Source organism: Bubalus kerabau, chromosome 21 (genome assembly GCF_029407905.1).
Source record: "Bubalus kerabau isolate K-KA32 ecotype Philippines breed swamp buffalo chromosome 21, PCC_UOA_SB_1v2, whole genome shotgun sequence".
NCBI lineage: Eukaryota > Metazoa > Chordata > Mammalia > Artiodactyla > Bovidae > Bubalus > Bubalus kerabau.
Genome location: NC_073644.1, coordinates 7,365,980 through 7,384,260, shown reverse-complemented (window position 1 = coordinate 7,384,260; position 18,281 = coordinate 7,365,980). Strand labels below are relative to the sequence as shown.

The 18,281-nt window shown below is 47.3% G+C and overlaps 1 protein-coding gene across 7 annotated transcripts in view; it reads right to left on the bottom strand.

Annotated features, from left to right (window-relative positions):
• The window catches only part of LOC129635759 (cytochrome b5), a 58,233-nt gene that overhangs the window by 20,316 nt on the left and 19,636 nt on the right, over positions 1–18,281 (bottom strand). For all 7 annotated transcript variants that reach the window (XM_055558898.1, XM_055558897.1, XM_055558900.1 and 4 more), the window contains exons 2-3: positions 2,225–2,353; positions 112–141 (exon numbers count right to left, since the gene is read on the bottom strand). In XM_055558898.1, the coding sequence (XP_055414873.1) occupies positions 112–141; positions 2,225–2,353 (159 nt within the window). The remainder of the gene's footprint in view (positions 1–111; positions 142–2,224; positions 2,354–18,281) is intronic.

The following is an 18,281-nucleotide window of genomic DNA, read 5'->3' as shown; positions in this document are numbered from 1 at the left end:
GACCTGTGCTGGTCTCAGTTAAGTAAATGACCTTTGCCCTCCAATTTGACAGGTATGAAATACAACGAAGATAATGTAGCCACCGAGATACCAGAGAATGGTCACACGTACCGAAGGCTTGGATATCTTTGATCTGTCATCCTGCAATAAAAAAAAACAAAGCCCATTACAAATGGAAAAACATCTACAAAACTACCATTTCTGAAGTGTTTGCTTTTACTGACATTTAAAAAACTGCTATTCAATAATTAGCATTTTAGGTTCTACCCAAGTTATTAAATACCCAGTTTGATCCATCCAACTGCAACAATTTAAAGTGCTTAGACGTATTGTGATCTAGAGTTCCCAAATTTAAAATAGCATTTGTGATAGTCATATTTATATGCTGATCTGTATATACATTTATTAGACTCAGATTCTGATCTGTAATTCAGGGAGCAGCTGAGATCTAATTAGATTTTTCCTTTCTGTCCTCTGAAACTCCCTTTCAGGTGTGTGTATATACGTGTATGGGTGTGCAATCTGTGTGGTATACTCAGTGAATTCCTGCAGTCTCTCAATTGTAGGGTCATAATCTACTCAAACTTCCATCTAAAATAAAGTGCATTAAAAGGGTGATTGGCTCAGTGGTAAAGAACCCGCCTGCCAATGCAGGAGATGAAGATTTGATCCCTGGGTCGGGAAGACACCCTGGGAAGGAAATTGCAGCCCGCTCCAGTATTCCTGCCTGGAAATCCCATGGACAGAGGAGCCTGGCGGGCTGCAAGTCCACAGGGTCGCAAAGGGCTGGACATCACTTAGCAACTCAACAACAAGGGCTGATTACAGGTGAGGCAAACACGCTACAGCCACAGCCTGAAAACTCACCTGCTCCAACCCCAGAAGCTTTGGAAGGGAAAGAAAAAGGACAGGAGGGAACATTTAAAGGGCAGGCCTCTCCAATTACCATAAAACTACATCACTTCAGTAAAATAAGAAGATAAAGATGAAAACATGTGGATGAATAAACTTTTCTGGAAATGAAGCTGCCTTTCTCAAAGTACCATCTCCTCCACCCAAAACCCCACCTCCCCACTCACATGGAAACCACTCCAAGACAGCTCCAGGCCCTCCCCAGAGAGCCTGCTTCAACCCTCCTTCAACAGCGGCCATTACGAGAAGCAGCAACCAGACACAACACACATTCTCGCGGGGTGTTTTTTATAGGGTTTCTCGGTGTGCTCCCTGGGGTCGAGGCCCTTTGCTATGTTATTTCCTCATTGGGGCCCGCTTCTAGCAGTACCTCCACCCCTTCAGGTGGGCCACTGGTACCGTGTCCAGAGACGGGGAGGAGACAGGCCAGCACCGGCTCAGAGGGGAGATCCACGCCCTCGCAGAGGTGCGGGGTCCCTGGCTGCCTGCTCCACACTCCAGGTCTGCACATCTCCAAAGTTCCTGGCAACGCTGGCTGACGGATGAGCGCTGTCACATGTGCACATTTCAAAATGCTGCACAAGGGCCTCAACTCCTATTACACCCCTGGGGTTACAGAAAAGCTGAAATAAGCCTCTGTTTTTCCAAAGTCAGTCCATGGACTAGCACCAATGGAGATGTTCTCAAAGGTCTCGGGTAGAGTGAGAAGGATGAGGACTGCGTGTGGGTTTTACAGGAGGCAGGGTTTATTCATTTAACAGCTGATCTTTTAAAAAATTTCTAAATCACATTTTAGAATTAAAATATCCTCAAACTAACAAAAGTAGAAAGGAGTTTCTTTTTATATATTTATTTTTCAAAATTTAATTTTAATTTTTCATTATTTTTAAAACTTTTATTTATTAAAATTTTTTAAAAATAAATATAAAGAAAGAAAGAAAAAAAGAAGCGAGCTTCTTAAGAAAGATATTTTGGTCAAAAAAGAAAAAATTAAAAATAACACTGCTCTGGGCCAACACCCCACCTTCTAAAACCCGCTGCTCAGGGGACTTCAGAGTCTGGGATGTACCGTCACCAGGACATGACCCTGGAGGAGAGGGTTCTGAGTGCTCATGAAAAATGCAACCAGGGAGTGCAAAGAAGTTTCTGGTCAGTTTACTTTTTGATGAAATGGTGTTCTGAAGTCAGGAGGAATTGCTTTTTGCTTTATTCCTTGTTACACTTTGTAATATGCAAGTCTAAAGGTTTGAGTAAGGTCAAGCCATAGCCTTAAAGAGAAACAAGCCCCCCCCCCCCACCAAAAGGTACTTACCGGGTGCAGCTCCCCAATGATGAACGTTTTGGACAATTCTCGAGCATCTGTAGAGTGTCCAACATCCTCAAAGTTTTCAGTAGCATCACCTCCAGCTTGTTCCCTTAAGACTTCCTCCCCACCAGGATGCTGTTTGAAGAAGAGAGAGAAAAATGAATATTTTCCTCCAGGCAAATGAGTTAAAAGGAAGTGGCTGGTTTACTTAACCAAAAAGGCTATTCTGGCAGCCACAGTGTGGGAGTGTAACTTGTTCCTAAATGAAGCAATTCATTTGTATTCAGTTTCCTACTTGAAAGTACAGAAAAACTTTCTCAAACAGTAAGATGTTCATTTCTAAGTTATTCACATGGCAACCAAAGCATTAGGCACACATTTGTATCCTTCAAGAATGTCCTCTTTGCTTTGCCATAAAACTCTTCTCAATCTTCAAAAGTGAAAGTGTTAGTTTCTCAGTTGTGTCTGACTCTGTGTGACCCAGTGGACTGTAGCCCGCCGGGTTCTTCTGTCCATGGCTTTCTACAGGCAAGAATACTGGCATGGGTTGGCATTTCCTACTCCTGGATATCTTTCCAACCCAGGAATCAAACCCAGGTCTCCTGTACTGCAGGCAGACTCTCAATATTTAGCCAATCTATTTTCAACTTATTCATATACCTTCAAGTTTGACTTCTTTTGTCTAATCATGGACTTACTACATCCAAGACAAATCATCTCTGAAAAGTGCTCTGTATGCCTGGCAAGTACAGCAACGTCCAGTCAAGCAGATCCCCTGCCTCTGGACAAACTCACTTTCTAGAAGGAAGAAAAAGCAATGCAAATGTGTGTAGGAGAGACCTGCTCAAGGTGGTGCCATGGGGACATATGACTAACAGGGAACAACAGAGGCAAAGAAGAAAGAGCCCAGTTCTACAGGGGGCAGAGCGGACAGAGCCTCCTGTGGAATCTCAGCAGCCCAGCTGCTTTAACTGGTGCAACCCAGGACAGCCACCACGCAGGGACCGAGGACTGGCGGGGGCAGCTGGTCACAGACACGGACTCTCGGGTTGGGGAAGAGGGCTCTCAGACAAAGAAGAGGAGGTGCTTGCTCACGTCATCCTAAACACTTCTGCAGGGGAAAAACCTTCTTAGATCAAATCCACCCTGCCCTGAGCCAATCACCCACAAGTGCCCAGTTACAGAACAAGAGGGTCCTCCCTTACCTGACTGACTACAGGCTGTTCTTCATCTCTCCCACCAACAGAAGGCACAGAGGCACAAAGGCTGTAGAAGGTGGACTCCTACCATTTAGACATATCTAGTGCTAAAGAAATTTACTTAATTTTTTCTCTACTACTTGCAAAACCTATCCATCTACAGTATAAAAATACTGGAAAGCACAAGAAAGAAAATAAAAATCACCTAAATCACCCATAATCTCAGCATCTAGAGAAGACTGGATATACACATACATGTGCATGCATGCGTGCTAAGCCAATTCAGTCGCGTCCAACTCTGTGTAATGCCATGGACTGTAGCCTGCCAGGCTCCTCTGTCCATGGGATTCTCCAGGCAAGAATACTGGAGTGGGTTTCCATGCCCTCCTCCAGACATATACATATATGTATGAATAATTTTTAAAAGAAGATCATGGTCATTACCTAAGGCATACAGTTTTGTTAGATTAAAGAAGGAGACTATAATATATACAGAGACAGTACTGCCTAGCATTGCTATGTGAACTTGGGAAAACAGTGTACTTATCTCATATAATTTTTGAAAAATAAGTGTGTTAATGTGTGTGTTAATATAACCAATAAATATTATCCAGCATTTTTATTAAATACTTTGCAATGTCATTGACTATCTTTCCTTAATATGACTGTTTAAATGACTAATAACATTACATCTTGTATGCATTTCCACACTTATTTAAGTCTTCCACTGGGACACAGGATACTAGAATCCACTCAGATGTGGGAAGCTGCCCTGGAGGTACAAGCTAGCTCAGTCTGAAAGCCAACCTGAAGCTTCCTCATGCAATTCCAAGGTTGTGACGGTAACAAACACGGCTTGTTAATCCTCAAACAGTCTTTTTAGTCTTGGGCACAGCCTGAGAGGTACAGAAGCAACAATGTGGGAGACACAAAATGACTACACCCAGAAATTATGCAAATTCACAGACTGTTTCTTCCGTGTGGGTGACTTCACTCATGAGTTCCTTAACTTTTGGGTCCTGTTAAGGATATGGGAAGAAGTGATGCTTTCAAACTGTGGTGCTGGAGAAGACTCTTGAGAGTCCCTTGGACAGCAAGAAAATCAAACCAGTCCATCCTAAAGGAAATAAACCCTGAATATTCACTGGAAGGACTGATGTTGAAGCTGAAGCTCCAATCCTTTGGCCATATGATGCAAAGAGCTGACTCACTGGAAAAGATCCTGATGCTGGGAAAGATTGAAGGCAGGAGGAGAAGGGGACGAGAGAGGATGAGATGGCTGGATGGCATCACTGACTCGATGGACATGAGTTTGAGCAAGTCCTAGGAGACAGTGAAGGACAGGGAAGCCTGGCATGCTGCAGTCCATGGCATTGCAAAGAGCTGGACACGACTTAATGATTGAACAAACAAAAGTTAATTCAGGTGGTGCAGTGGTAAAGAATCTGTCTGCCAATGTAAGAGACATGGGTTTAATCCCTGGGTTGGGACGATCCCCTGGAAAAGGAAATGACAGCCCACTTCAGTTTTCTTGCCTTGGAAATCCCAAGAGGAGCCTGGCAGGCTACAGTCTGTGGGGTCACAAAGAGTTGGACATGACTGAGCACACGCGCACAAAGTTAACTGACTCCACACACACATCCCGAGTGTCCCCATGTGCCAGACACCAAGGTATGCCAGACACCACAGTGAGCAAAGGAGACCAGCTTTAGGGGGTGGACTGTTTCCTGAAGCACCTCCCCCTGGCCCCGCACTCACTGTATCCACACATCTGGGAAGCCATAACTCCGTATCTCCTTCTATGAAATCACTACTTATTATCAGGTCACCAGGTACCACCGTGCACCGATAACATAGGAGAATCTCCAGATACAAACCAGGGAATATCAATAAAATAACCAGAATAGCTTTCGGTTTTTTGCACCCTTTTTGTCTTTAAGAGTTATTTGCAGGGAAATAAATACAAAATAGACTTTAAAAGATGAAAGACCAGCATAGTCCATAATTCAGAAGACATCAATCATCACAACCTTTACCCGTTCCTAAGGACACTTTCACAAAGACGTGGTGAATTCTTGTGGGATAAACAGGATGGTGGCTACTGGCACTGAGATCACCACCGGCTTCCTATCGCTCACAGCATCAATGCTTCTGGGGACGCCAGCAGTGGATCTCTGCTCCTTGAAATGCTTTGTTAATGTGGCTTCCAGTACAACAGGCTCTCCCAGTTCCCCTTGAACTCTGCTGGCCACTCCTGACTTTCTCGGAGTCTCAGCCCCAGCACTCAGTCCTTGGCACTCTCCCATCCTACCTGGACGCGTTCCCCTGGTGATTATACCTGTTCTCAAGTACGTGCAGTACTTCAGGCTGCTCCTGAGCCCAGACTCCTCCCACCTGCAACAGCCTTCTTGCCCATGCACGCAACATCTAGGGAGCACCCTGAACATAACATAACCCAAGCTTAATGTTGCCCTTTGTCCCCAGACACACTCCTCAGTCTTTATTCTCAGTGAACACTGCCACCATGCATCCAGTTGTGTGTATGAGCTCAGTTTCTCAGTCGTGTCTGACTCTTTGTGATCCCATGGATTGTAGCCTGCCAGGCTCCTTTGTCCATGGGATTTCCCAGGCGAGAATATTGGAGTGGGTTGCCATTTCCTTCTCCAGGGGATCTTCCTGACTCAGGGATCAAACCCAGGTCTCCTGCATTGGCAAGCGGGTTCTTTATCATTAAGCCACTTGGGAAGTCCTTCCATTTGATTGCTGCAGCCAAAAACTAGAAATCAAACTTCATTCCTCTTTCCTTCTCATTCCCATCGTCAGCAAATTCAGTTGGCTACCTTCAAAACATACTGAGAATCTAACCTCCCCTCCCTACTTCCACCGCTACCATCGCAGATCAAAGCACCAGCACTTCCTGAGCAGACGACCACAGTTGTCCTCTGCCTGGTCTGCTGCTGCATCTTGATTCTTCCCACAGTCCACTCTACTGACGCCCTCACGCCATGAGGATGCTCAGATGTTAGCTAAGTGCAGGGGAGCTGGTCAGAGTGGAAGAGGGAGAGGTAACGGGTAAAGTAGAAAAGCCACACAGACACCTTAGTGACAAGCTGAGGATGACACGGCCACCACTGCACTCAGCCACGTCTCCCCACAGCCTCCAAGGGATGCACCTGAGTCCTAGCCACATGGCCTGAGGACCGGCTCTCAGACTTGCTAAGACGGTTCCCCGTCTCAGAAACTCAAAGCCGCCTCCTGTGGAATGCTCGTCTCCCAGACCTTGACGAGATTCCTTTATCTCTGCTCATGTCAAATTCCACAGACCTTCACCAAGCTGCCTGTCCAGAGAGTCCGCCCTGTTCCCCCAACACCGTGGCCCCAGCCCCTCCCTGCCCCCCACACCATGCCCCCAGCCCCTCCCTGTCCCCACACCATGCCCCCAGCCCCTCCCTGTCCCCCCACACCGTGGCCACAGGCCCTCCCTGTCCCCCGGCCCTCCCTGTCCGCCCCACACTGTGGCCCCAGCCCCTCCCTGTCCCCACATCGTAGCCCCCAGCCCTTCCCTGGGCCCCCCACACCATGCCCCCAGCCCCTCCCTGTCCCCACACCATGGCCCCCAGCGCTTCCCTGGGCCCCCCACACCATGCCCCCAGCCCCTCCCTGTCCCCACACCATGGCCCCCAGCGCTTCCCTGGGCCCCCCACACCATGCCCCCAGCCTGTCCCCCAACACGTGGCCCCAGCTCCTCGTCCCCACATGGTGGCCCCAGCCCCTCCCTGTCCCCACAGCATGGCCCCAGCCCCTCCCTGTCCCCCAACACTGTGCCCCCAGCCCTTCCCTGTCCCCCCTACATGTGGCCCCCAGGCCCTCTCTGTCCCCCCCACACCGTGGCCCCAGCCCCTCCCTGTCCCCACACTGTGGCCCCCAGTTCTTCCCTGTCCCCCCCCCACACCGTGGCCCCAGCCCTGGCTGCATTTTCCTGCACAGCACTTCGTAATCCTCATGCTCTATTTTATCAATCACTTGCAGGATCCAGGAGGATGGAGGCTTTTGTCTGGCTCACTCATCACTGTTGCCCATACCTAGTTCAGTGCCTGACACCTGGCAGATACACAGAAATACCTGTAATTTTGAAGGAAGGCATATGCACAGCTGATTACACACTGGTCTTAGAACTAGTATATACAACTGGTTAAGTGACCACAACTTTCCCATTGCAGCTATTCTCGTTCACACAGCTTTCCTTTTTCTGAACTATACAATAGTTCATACCATTCAGAAAACATATAATTTCATATTCACTTGCTGTTTAATTCACTTTTAAAATTTTTATTTGGAGGATAATTGCTTTACAATGCTGTGCTGGTGTCTGCCATACAACAACGTCGTCCCTTCCCTCTCAAAGCTCCGGTCCATGCCCCGTCCTATCCCACCCCTCCAGATCATCCCAGAGCAGTGGCTGAGCCCCCGTGTTACACGGCAGCTTCCCACCAGCTGTCTAGTTCACACACAGCCACGTGTGTCTCATGCGACCCTCTCTTTCCCCCGCTGTGTCCACAGGTCTGCTCTCTTTGTGTCTCTATTCTTGCCCTGCCAATAGGTTCGTCCATATAATCAAAATATTTATGACTACCATGTGCAAAGCATTGTGTGGGACACCCAAAAGTGCACGAAAAATTGACATGATTGGATTCTGAAAAAGCATACAATGAATTTGAGGCTGAAGGAGAAAACACAGGAAAGACCTCGGCCTTCACTGATAAAGCCTCCGAGTTTTGACTATTCCTGAGTGACCTGAGCGACCCGACGGGGCCTAAGCATGCAGTAGCAAGCATCACTGCTGAAGCAGGAGTCTAATCGCTTTCCCCGAGAGGCGGGAGTGAACGGACACCACGCTACCGCCAGTGCTCCCCCAGCTCCCCTCATTCGTGTCACAGAGCAGCGTGCTAATTCTCAACTGACTTCTGATGCCGCGTCTTTTCTTACAAGTGTGATGAAAGCTCCGTTTTCGTGTGAGTGACAGATGGCTTTTTAAAGCCACATTTGGTGAAGAAAATATCAACAAGTACAGTAGGGCAGGGCTTCCCTGGTGGCTCAGTGGTAAAGAATCTGCCTGCAGTGCAGGAGACCTGGGTTCGATCCCTGGGTCGGGAAGATCCTCTGGAGAAGGGAACTGCTACCTACTCCAGTATTCTTAGCTGGAAAATCCCATGGACAGAGGAGCCTGGCGAGCTTCAGTCCATGGGGTCGCAAAGAATGAGACACGACTGAGCGACTAAACAACATAACAGAGCGTGGTTTCGTTGGCAGACATTAGAAATTTGGTTTCCAGGCAGATGTGAATTCAGAAGTGGCTTGGAGTTATGAGGTAAACAATCCCACCGATGTCATAGCTGTATGGACACAAGCCAACAAAAGTGCAGCTGTTCACGAAGGCTGCTGCAGCGGGTGCTCCAGTCTGTGCCGTCCGCGACGGAGATATTCTAGGTCTAAACTGTCCATACGGCAGCCACTACTCACAAGTGGCTACTGAACAGTTAAAATAGAGCTGAGAAACAACATAAATTGTATTTAATTCATTTAAACTTAAGTCGGGCTTCTCTTGGCACTTCCCTCATACCTCAGCCGGTAAAGAATCTGCCTGCAATGCAGGAGACCCAGGTTCGATTCCTGGGTTGGGAAGATCCCCTGGAGGAGGGCATGGCAACTCACTCCAGGATTCTTGCCTGGAGAATCCCATGGACAGAGGAGCCTGGCCAGCTACAGTTCATGGAGTTGCAAAGAGTCGGACATGACTGAGTGACTAAGTGCAGACTTAAGTAGCCACTTTTTGTGTATTAGCTATCATATCAGAAAGTGTAGCTGCGGACAATGCAAATATTTTTCAAGAGACAGGGACAGCCTAGGTGGAAACTGAAAGGGATTTCATTTGCAGTGAAAGACATGAGCACTTATTCATTGTGCATGTGTGTGTGTGTGTGTGTGTGTATGAGAGACAGAGAGAGGAAAGATGAGCGCTGTACGTCAAGAAGGGTGCTCCTCTGCATGGTGATGATAGAAGAAGCGATGGCATGAGGGGCGCCCACAGCCATGGCAGCGCCTGGTTTCAAGGTGGGGAGGCCCATAGTGAAGGGTCACTGGATAGAGGAGGAGCTCAACACAAACCAAACTGTCTTGGAAGAAAAAGCTTCTGTCAACAGACTCGTTCAAGGAGAGGCCACTGCAAAAGCTGAAGATGACCACAGACCAAACCACTCTTCTTCTCTGTGGCAGGTTTCAGGATCCAGAATGACCTGTTTGACCACTGTACCAACCTTGGGCATTAAGGGTCAGAGTAGGAAGCTCTTATCTGTATGACGACAGTGCAATAAAAACTGCCGTCTCATACAGGGCTGTGGCTTGACTTCATTTAACAAATGTTTTACGGCTTCAGCCTTCCATTTATAATCACTAAAGGTCAGAAGTGGTCTCTTAGGCTTTTCGGTTACACTTTACCTAATAACATAGTTGTAACTGTACTTTTGAATTTGAGGATGTATCAAAGTCAAGGGTTTGCCAGATGTACAAAAATGAGAGGAATGCAAATAAGGCAGAAAACAAAAAGTGTTACATGAATACCAAGGAAACGACAGCTCGTTCCAGTTGGAGGACAGGTGACAAGGGAAGCCTCAACATGTTAATGTGACACATGATGGCCAACGGAAAGGAGAGGGCACCCTTCCCCGCTACCTGCTCACCTGGCAGAGTCTGTATGGTACTCCATGATCTAAAAGGGGCATCCCTCGATTTCTAAAGAATGAACTCAAAAAGGAAGAAAACACTATGAACTTGGTAAACTTTTCTTCACTGGGCTCCAAATATCCATGATGAATTAAGCCTTATTTAGTCTTTTGCACGTCAAGGCTGTATATTATCACCCTGATTATTTAACTTATATGCAGAGTACATCATGAGAAATGCTGGACTGGAAGAAACACAAGCTGGAATCAAGATTGCTGGGAGAAATATCAATAACCTCAGATATGCAGATGACACCACCCTTATGGCAGAAAGTGAAGAGGAACTCAAAAGCCTCTTGATGAAAGTGAAAGTGAAGAGTGAAAAAGTTGGCTTAAAGCTCAACATTCAGAAAACAAAGATCATGGCATCCGGTCCTATCACTTCATGGGAAATAGATGGGGAAACAGTGGAAACAGTGGCTGACTTTATTTTTTGGGGCTCCAAAATCACTGCAGATGGTGACTGCAGCCATGAAATTAAAAGACGCTTACTCCTTGGAAGGAAAGTTATGACCAACCCTAGATAGCATATTCAAAAGCAGAGACATTACTTTGCCAACAAAGGTCCGTCTAGTCAAGGCTATGGTTTTTCCTGTGGTCATGTACGGATGTGAGAGTTGGACCGTGAAGAAGGCTGAGCGCCAAAGAATTGATGGTTTTGAATTATGGTGATGGAGAAGACTCTTGAGAGTCCCTTGGACTGCAAGGAGATCCAACCAGTCCATTCTGAAGGAGATCAGCCCTGGGATTTCTTTGGAAGGAATGATGCTGAAGCTGAAACTCCAGTACTTTGGCCACCTCATGCGAAGAGTTGACTTGTTGGAAAAGACTCTGATGCTGGGAGGGATTGGGGGCAGGAGGAGAAGGGGACAACAGAGGATGAGATGGCTGGATGGCATCACTGACTTGATGGACGTGAGTCTGAGTGAACTCCGGGTGTTGGTGATGGACAGGGAGGCCTGGTGTGCTGCGATTCATGGGGTCGCGAAGAGTTGGACACGACTGAGCGACTGAACTGAACTGAACAGAAACAAGCTCAGATTCTCACTTCATTTTTTTTTTAATTGAAATATAGTTGATTTGCAATGTTGCGCTACTTTAGAGTCTCACTTCACCTTTAATTAACAGTGCCACACCAGTGTTTTCAGGTAAACACCACTGATTACCTGCTGTGAAAAACCCACACACTTAAACCAGATTACCAGCATGTCACCCTTCACTTACAAAGCCAGACTAGCCGTGATCCCATGCACCCTACCTCTTTCCAAATACTCCCACTGGTAAGAATTTGTTTTGATCTGAAAAAAGTGCTCAGTGTGGGTGGAGCTCAAGTGTTCGTGGGACTACTTCTCTTAGGAGAGATAGCAAGGCTATCAGGGTTACCTCCACACTGACAGAAACTACACGACCAGCTTCATTCACAACCAAAGTTCCAAGAATCTCACCAAGAAGACACGTGGCCTGGTTAAAGCTGCAGAACTCCATGGCTTATTCCAAGTATGTGATCAGTCGTGTGTGCTTTGCTCACAGGCTGTAGCACACGGTAGCCCATCAGGCTCCTCTCTCCATGGGATTTCCCAGGCAAGAATACTGGAGTGGGTAACCATTTCCTTCCTTCCTTACCCAGGCACTGAACCCATTATCTCCTGTGTCTCCTGCATTGGCAGGTGGGTTCTTTACCCACTGAGCCATCAGGAAATCCACCTTCCTCGGCCTCACCAACTAAGGAAGGTTACAAAGACAGACCTGCTTCTATCTCAGGGCTCCGTCTGGCTGTGAGGTTTTCCCAGTAAAAAAAAACCCCACAAGGTATGTACACTCACACTGCAGTACCAGTTGGGTCAAAGTCATTCCCTTTGAGGACTTGCTTAACTGAGCACAAACAAACACAACAGCAGCAAAACCCTTTCCATGTAAATGTAATGTTATGTGGATCCAAAGTCCACCAGTTCTGGAGTTTTAAACAAGACCTCAATCCAAACACTTAACACTGCCAGAAAAGGTGGCACAAACAGACCGTCTATAAACAATGACTAGGCAAAAAAAAAAAATTATTTAAAGAGATTATCCGTTATCTGCAATAGTTAAGCCAAAAATGAAAACAATCATTTGGAGTGCAATCAATTTATATAAGATTTAGAAAAAAAATAACAAGATAGCTGAATGTTCACTATCATTTCTAGATGTTGTTTTTCTGAGAAGGCAGAGGGTGATGGCCTTCAAGCCGGTGGGACCCTCAGACCTCTGTGCGGCTCTGCTCCCTGGGGACTGGGGAGGGAGCCGGCCCTTGGGTCCGCACTGCCCTGGGCCTCTGTGCAGCTTCTCACTGCAAAGCCCCAGGCCAGAGGCTCACAGGCATCATTTGAATTCAGTCAGTTCAGTTCAGTAGCTCAGTCATGTCTGACTCTTTGCGACCCCATAAACTGCAGCACGCCAGGCCTCTCTGTCCATCACCAACTCCCAGAGTTTACCTAAACCCATGTCCATCGAGTCAGTGATACCATCCAACCATCTCATCCTCTGTCATCCCCTTCTCCTCCTGCCCTCAATCTTTCCAAGCATCAGGGGCTTTTCAAATGAGTCAGCTCTTCACATCATGTGGCCAAAGTATTGGAGTTTCAGCTTCAGCATCAGTCCTTCCAATGAATATTCAGGACTGATCTCCTTTAGGATGGACTGGTTGGATCTCCTTGCTGTCCAAAGGACTCTCAAGAGTCTTCTCCAACACCACAGTTCAAAAGCTTCAATTCTTTGGTGCTCAGCTTTCTCTATGGTCCAACTGTCACATCCCTACATGTCTAATGGAAAAACCATAGCCTTGACTAGACAGACCTTTGTTAGCAAAATAATGTCTCTGCTTTTTAATATGCTGTCTAGGTTGGTCATAGCTTTTCTTCCAAGGAGTAATTCTCCTCATTTCACTCTGAAGATGAGAGATGAAATGTAATACAAACCCATCTTTGCATTCACCCGGCTGGCTTATGAGACGTGCCTGCTCACTCAAATATCTGCCAAACGCCATGCCAGGCTCCGTCGTTTCCAAGGCGGGTAAGTCATGGCCCCTCCCCTCAGGGAGTCACACCGCAGTGACGTGCAGACAGGGAGAGCTAAACACCGTAAGCGCCAGGTGCCGAGCCAGGACACAGGGAGGGAGGGCTGAGCGCTCCTAGACCTGAGGCGAGAAGCGGGCCCCTGGGGGCCGCATGTACTCTGGAGTGGAAGGTTCTCTGGTGGTTTGCCAGGGGAAATGGGTGGGGGATGGTCCATGCAAAGAAAACGGAGAACACAAAAGCCCAGAGAGAGACACAGCAGCACTTGGAGGAACTGCAGGTACTGTAAGTAACTGGATTCTGAATAAAGACACCCTGTGTGACAACCTTCTCATTTGTTTTTGTTATTGGATGGGGGTCGCAGGCAATTAGAAAGGAACTCAAGCACGTCACCTCCCAATCACTTTATAAGTAACACTTTCCCAAGTCCCTCGTCAAAACGTTAAGTCAGACCCTCCCACGGTCCCCTGTTCGTCCACAAGCCCCGGCACTGTGGCTGTGGTTTGGTCTTCAGCTGTCTCAGCCCCTAAGCCCAGGCAGGCAGTACGTGCTATGGAAGGACGCCTGGGCTGGAAGCAGAGGAAGCCGGATTCAAGGTCCAGCCCTGCCACGTCTTGGTAGAGCGACCCAGGAAAGTACCAGCTCTTCCTGAGCTGCCTTTTCTCCATCGCAAAATGCCTCTCCCACTTAAACTTCAGAGATTAAATCACGTAAACAGCAGAACGCCTGGCGTGTAACAGGCATTCACCACACCATTCAATGCTGCCAGAAAGAGCCTTGCATAGACCTCACACAGGACCCAGACCCTGCAAACTCAAATCCAGCAACAAACCCCAAACCCCAAAAGACCCCTTCTTTCCATCCTGCCCTTCAAGAGATTTCCGCGGAATAATTAACTGACTTGATCCTACTGAGCCACAGAACCAATGACAAGAGTTCACAGAAACAACATATCGTAAGGACAAAGAACACTTTCTGCCTGAAACAATTCTTAAAGGTCAGCAGGATGAGGAGAGATAAGCAATGCAGCTGTGAGCTGCGAATATAATGCTATTAGTTTCTCTCCTCGAAAAAATGAAAAAAAAAGCAAAATCATTCATGGTTACTTTTAGCGTTGAGACAGTAAATGTGTGGCTCCAAATTTACCATGAATCAGAGGTAACTTGGCGTAACTTGACATCGGTCAGTGTGCCTGGACCAATATTTTTAATTCTACCATCACTAAACATGTCTCAGTAGGTAATATAAGTGAGTTCACTGGAGACACAGCAACTCCTTTGGCCCCTGAAGGGAACGTTAAGTCCCTGATGGAGAGGTCATGATCTTGGAGTAGAGGATGGGGTAGGGGCACGTCTGCCTCTGAGGGACAAGAGCAGGGGACACTGAGACATGGAGAGGGGCTGGAACACACACCTCATGCCACGTGAGCTGACTCAACCCAGCGTTCCCCGTAAGAACAAGCAAAGCCACTGAGGCTGAGAGCCCAGCGGCAGATGGGTCACGATCTAGAAGGGGCTGTTCCTCTGCCTCCTCTGGGATCCACCTGGACTTGGAACGGCCAGAAGATGAGAGGACAGGACAGGCGACGGCTGAGACCCAAGGTGGACAGAGAGGGGGCCTGAGGGCGGAACCAGTCCTCCTCAACACCAGATCCTCAGGCTGGTCTTTCCTTTTACAGCTAGCATAAAAAATTTTTTTTAAAAATGGCTACAGCAGGCAACTAGAGGTAAGAGAGAAATAAAACAAGCTGTCAGGAAATTATCCAAGCTAGAACAACAGCCATTCCACATTGATTTTCTAATATTTTGCACTTATAAACTTCTACTTATTCATTCAATAAATATTTATGGTGCCAGCATTGTTCCAGTTGCTAGGATATAACCAGGGAATAAAGCAGAAAGAAACTCCTGTACTCACGAGTATACATTCCAGAGGAGGGCAACAGATAAGCCACAAACATGATAGGTAAATTATACAACATGTTAGAAGGTGATAGGGAAATAGAGAAACCAGAGCAGGGTGGTGGGGTCAGGAACGCAGGGGGCTGGGGAGATGGCCAGTGGGAAACGGGGGTCAGGAGAGGCCTCGCGGAGCAGGTGAAGGAGGAAGCCTGCTGGGATCTGGGGGATAACCTTCCATATGGGGGGAGGGGTCCCGACAAGTTCACAGAAGAGCAAGGGCATCAGCATGTGTGACGCAGGATGCGCCGGCAGCCAGAGGAGACACCAGAGACAGAAACAGGTGCAACTGGGTGCCAAGCGACACAGGGCCTTGGAGATGGCTTGGTGGTGGTGTTCACTCAGTCGTGTCTGACTCTTCGAGACTCCATGAACTGTAGCCCACCAGGCTCCTCTGTGCATGGGATTTCCCAGGCAAGAATCCTGGAGTGGGTTGCCATTTCCTTCTCCAGGGGACACTCCCAACCCAGGGATCAAACCCGCATCCCTTGCGTCTCCTGCAGCAGCAGGTGGATTCTATAGCACTGAGCCACTGGTTGCTCTGTTCCCTTTTTATTGCTGAGTGGTATTCCCTCCACGCGTCAACCAGTCTAACCAGGAACCCACCAAGGAACATGTGAGCTATTTCCAGTTTGGGGTATTCCCTCCACAATCTACCAGTCTAATCAGGAACCCAGTGAGGAACATGTGAGCTGTTTCCAGTTTGGGGCTTTACAAGTAAACCTGCCAGCCCAACAGCCATTCTGTATCTATTGTCTGACATTGTTTATACTTATCAACTTTTAATTATTCATTCAATTAATCGGTGTCAACTCCTCTTTCTGTGCCAGCATTGTTCTAGTTGCTGGGATCTGCATATAGGCTTTTATATGGATGTAAGTTTTCCTTTCTCTAGGACTAATGTCAAGGAGGCCTACTGCTGGGTCACATAGTAAGTCTACATTTAGCATAGATTTTAAAATGTGTACACTGATTCCAATGTGTCTGTACCACTCTGTATTCTCACTAGCAATGCAAGACCAGTTTAGGATTTCCATGTCCTCACCAAGCATCTGGGTTACCTGGAGTTTTTTTGTTTACTGTAGCCAATCTAACAGGTATGTTGTAGTAGCTGTGGTTTTAATTTGCATTTCCCTAACAGCCACTGACGGAGAAGGCAATGGCACCCCACTCCAGTACTCTTGCCTGGAAAATCCCACGGACAGAGGAGCCTGGTAGGCTGCAGTCCATGGGGTCACTAAGAGTTGGACACAACTGAGCGACTTCACTTTCACTTTTCACTTTCATGCATTGGAGAAGGAAATGGCAAGCCACTCCAGTGTTCTTACCTGGAGAATCCCAGGGATGGCAAAGCCTTGTGGGCAGCTGTCTATGGGGTCGCACAGAGTCGGACATGACTGAAGCGACTTAGCAGCAGCAGCAGCAACAGCTAGTGATGTTGGACATCTTTTCATGTTCACATTTGCCATTCATATGTCTTCTTGGAGGAAATGTCTGTTCAAGTCTTTTCCACCATTCTTCTATTTGGATTATTTGTTTCCTTATTGTTGAGGTTAGAAAATTCTTTATATATTCTAAATATATCTTCTGTCAAATATGAGATTAGAAAAAGATTTCTCCTGGTCAATGCCTCTGTCATTTCATTCTCTTAACAGCATCTTTTAAAGAACAGAAGTTTTTCATTTTTATGAAGTCAAATTTATCCACTTTTTCTTTTATGGATCATGCTTTCCCTGTTATGTCTAAGAACTCTTTGCCTAATCGTAAGTCTCTTGAAAGTTTTAAAAATTTTATATTTAGATCTATGATCTACGTGGGGTTAATTTTTATACAAAGTGTGATGTTTGGGTCAAGATTTATATTCTTGACTACTGATGTCCAATTGTTCCAGCACCATTTGTTAAAAAGGCTGCCCTTCCTGCATCAGATTGCTTCTGCATTTCCGTCAAAAGTCAGAAGTATCCATGTGCATCTATTTCTGGTTTCTCTACTCTGTTCCACTGATCTGTGTACATGTCTCTCTGGCCAGCACCACACTTTTTTGATTATTGTCGCTATATCCAAAGTTGTAAACTGAGTGGTGTAATTAGCCCCTGAAGATGTTTAAACAGGAAAGGGACATGATCTGACATCTTTAAATAGCACTCGACTATAAGACAGTAAAAGTCAGGAGCAAAGGCCGCTAAGCGGGAGGTGATGGTGCTCAGAGCAGGGAGACAGCACAGGGGAGAAGACAGACCAGTCAGATCTGACTTCATTATAAAAACTGAGCACACAGAATGCTCTGGGGAAAGTGTGGGTGTGAGACAGACAAAAGGATTAGACAGGACGCAAACAGATGGGCCTGTCATCACTGAGACGGGGAAGGTGCCAGTGGAGCACGCAGGGAGAGGGAAGGTCAGCTCAGTCTTTAACGCGCTGGGCCTGAGAAGCGTGTCAGAGATCCGAGAGCAGACACGAAGTGGGTTTCGGACGCAAGAATCCAGAATGTAGGAGGGAGGGAGGGCGGTCCCTGTGACCTGGAGGTAGAAATCCAGGAGCTGTCAGCACAGCTGAAGTCGTGCCCCTGGCTGAGTCAGCCGAGCCAAAGTGGAAAACACAGAGCCCGGGACTCTCTGACACCACAGGCTGAGGCAGGAAATCCCCGTCCTGGGAAGAGACACGGGGCGGCGACCTGCAGTGCGTGATGAAGGAGGGCGCACCAGGCAGAGGGAAGCCGCACAAAGTCTCTGGGCAGAAACAAGCCCCGCTTGTCAGGGACACAGAAAGGCGTGGAGGGCGAGGTGGTGGTAATGCAACAGCTGAGGTTCCTGCACCAGGAGAGGGGCGGCACCTTATTCTACATCCACCGGGAAGAGAAACAACAGTCTGTTTCCAGAAAATGAAGCTCTTTACATCCTTCCAGAAATTATATCCTTTCATATAATAACAACCTAATAATTACCTGAACTGAAAACTCATAAAGCAACAACCAATGTGATGAAAGTGAAAGTGTGAAAGTGTTAGTCACCCAGTCATGTCTGACTCTTTGCGACCATATGGACTGTAGCTCAACCAGGCTCCTCTGTCCACGGAAT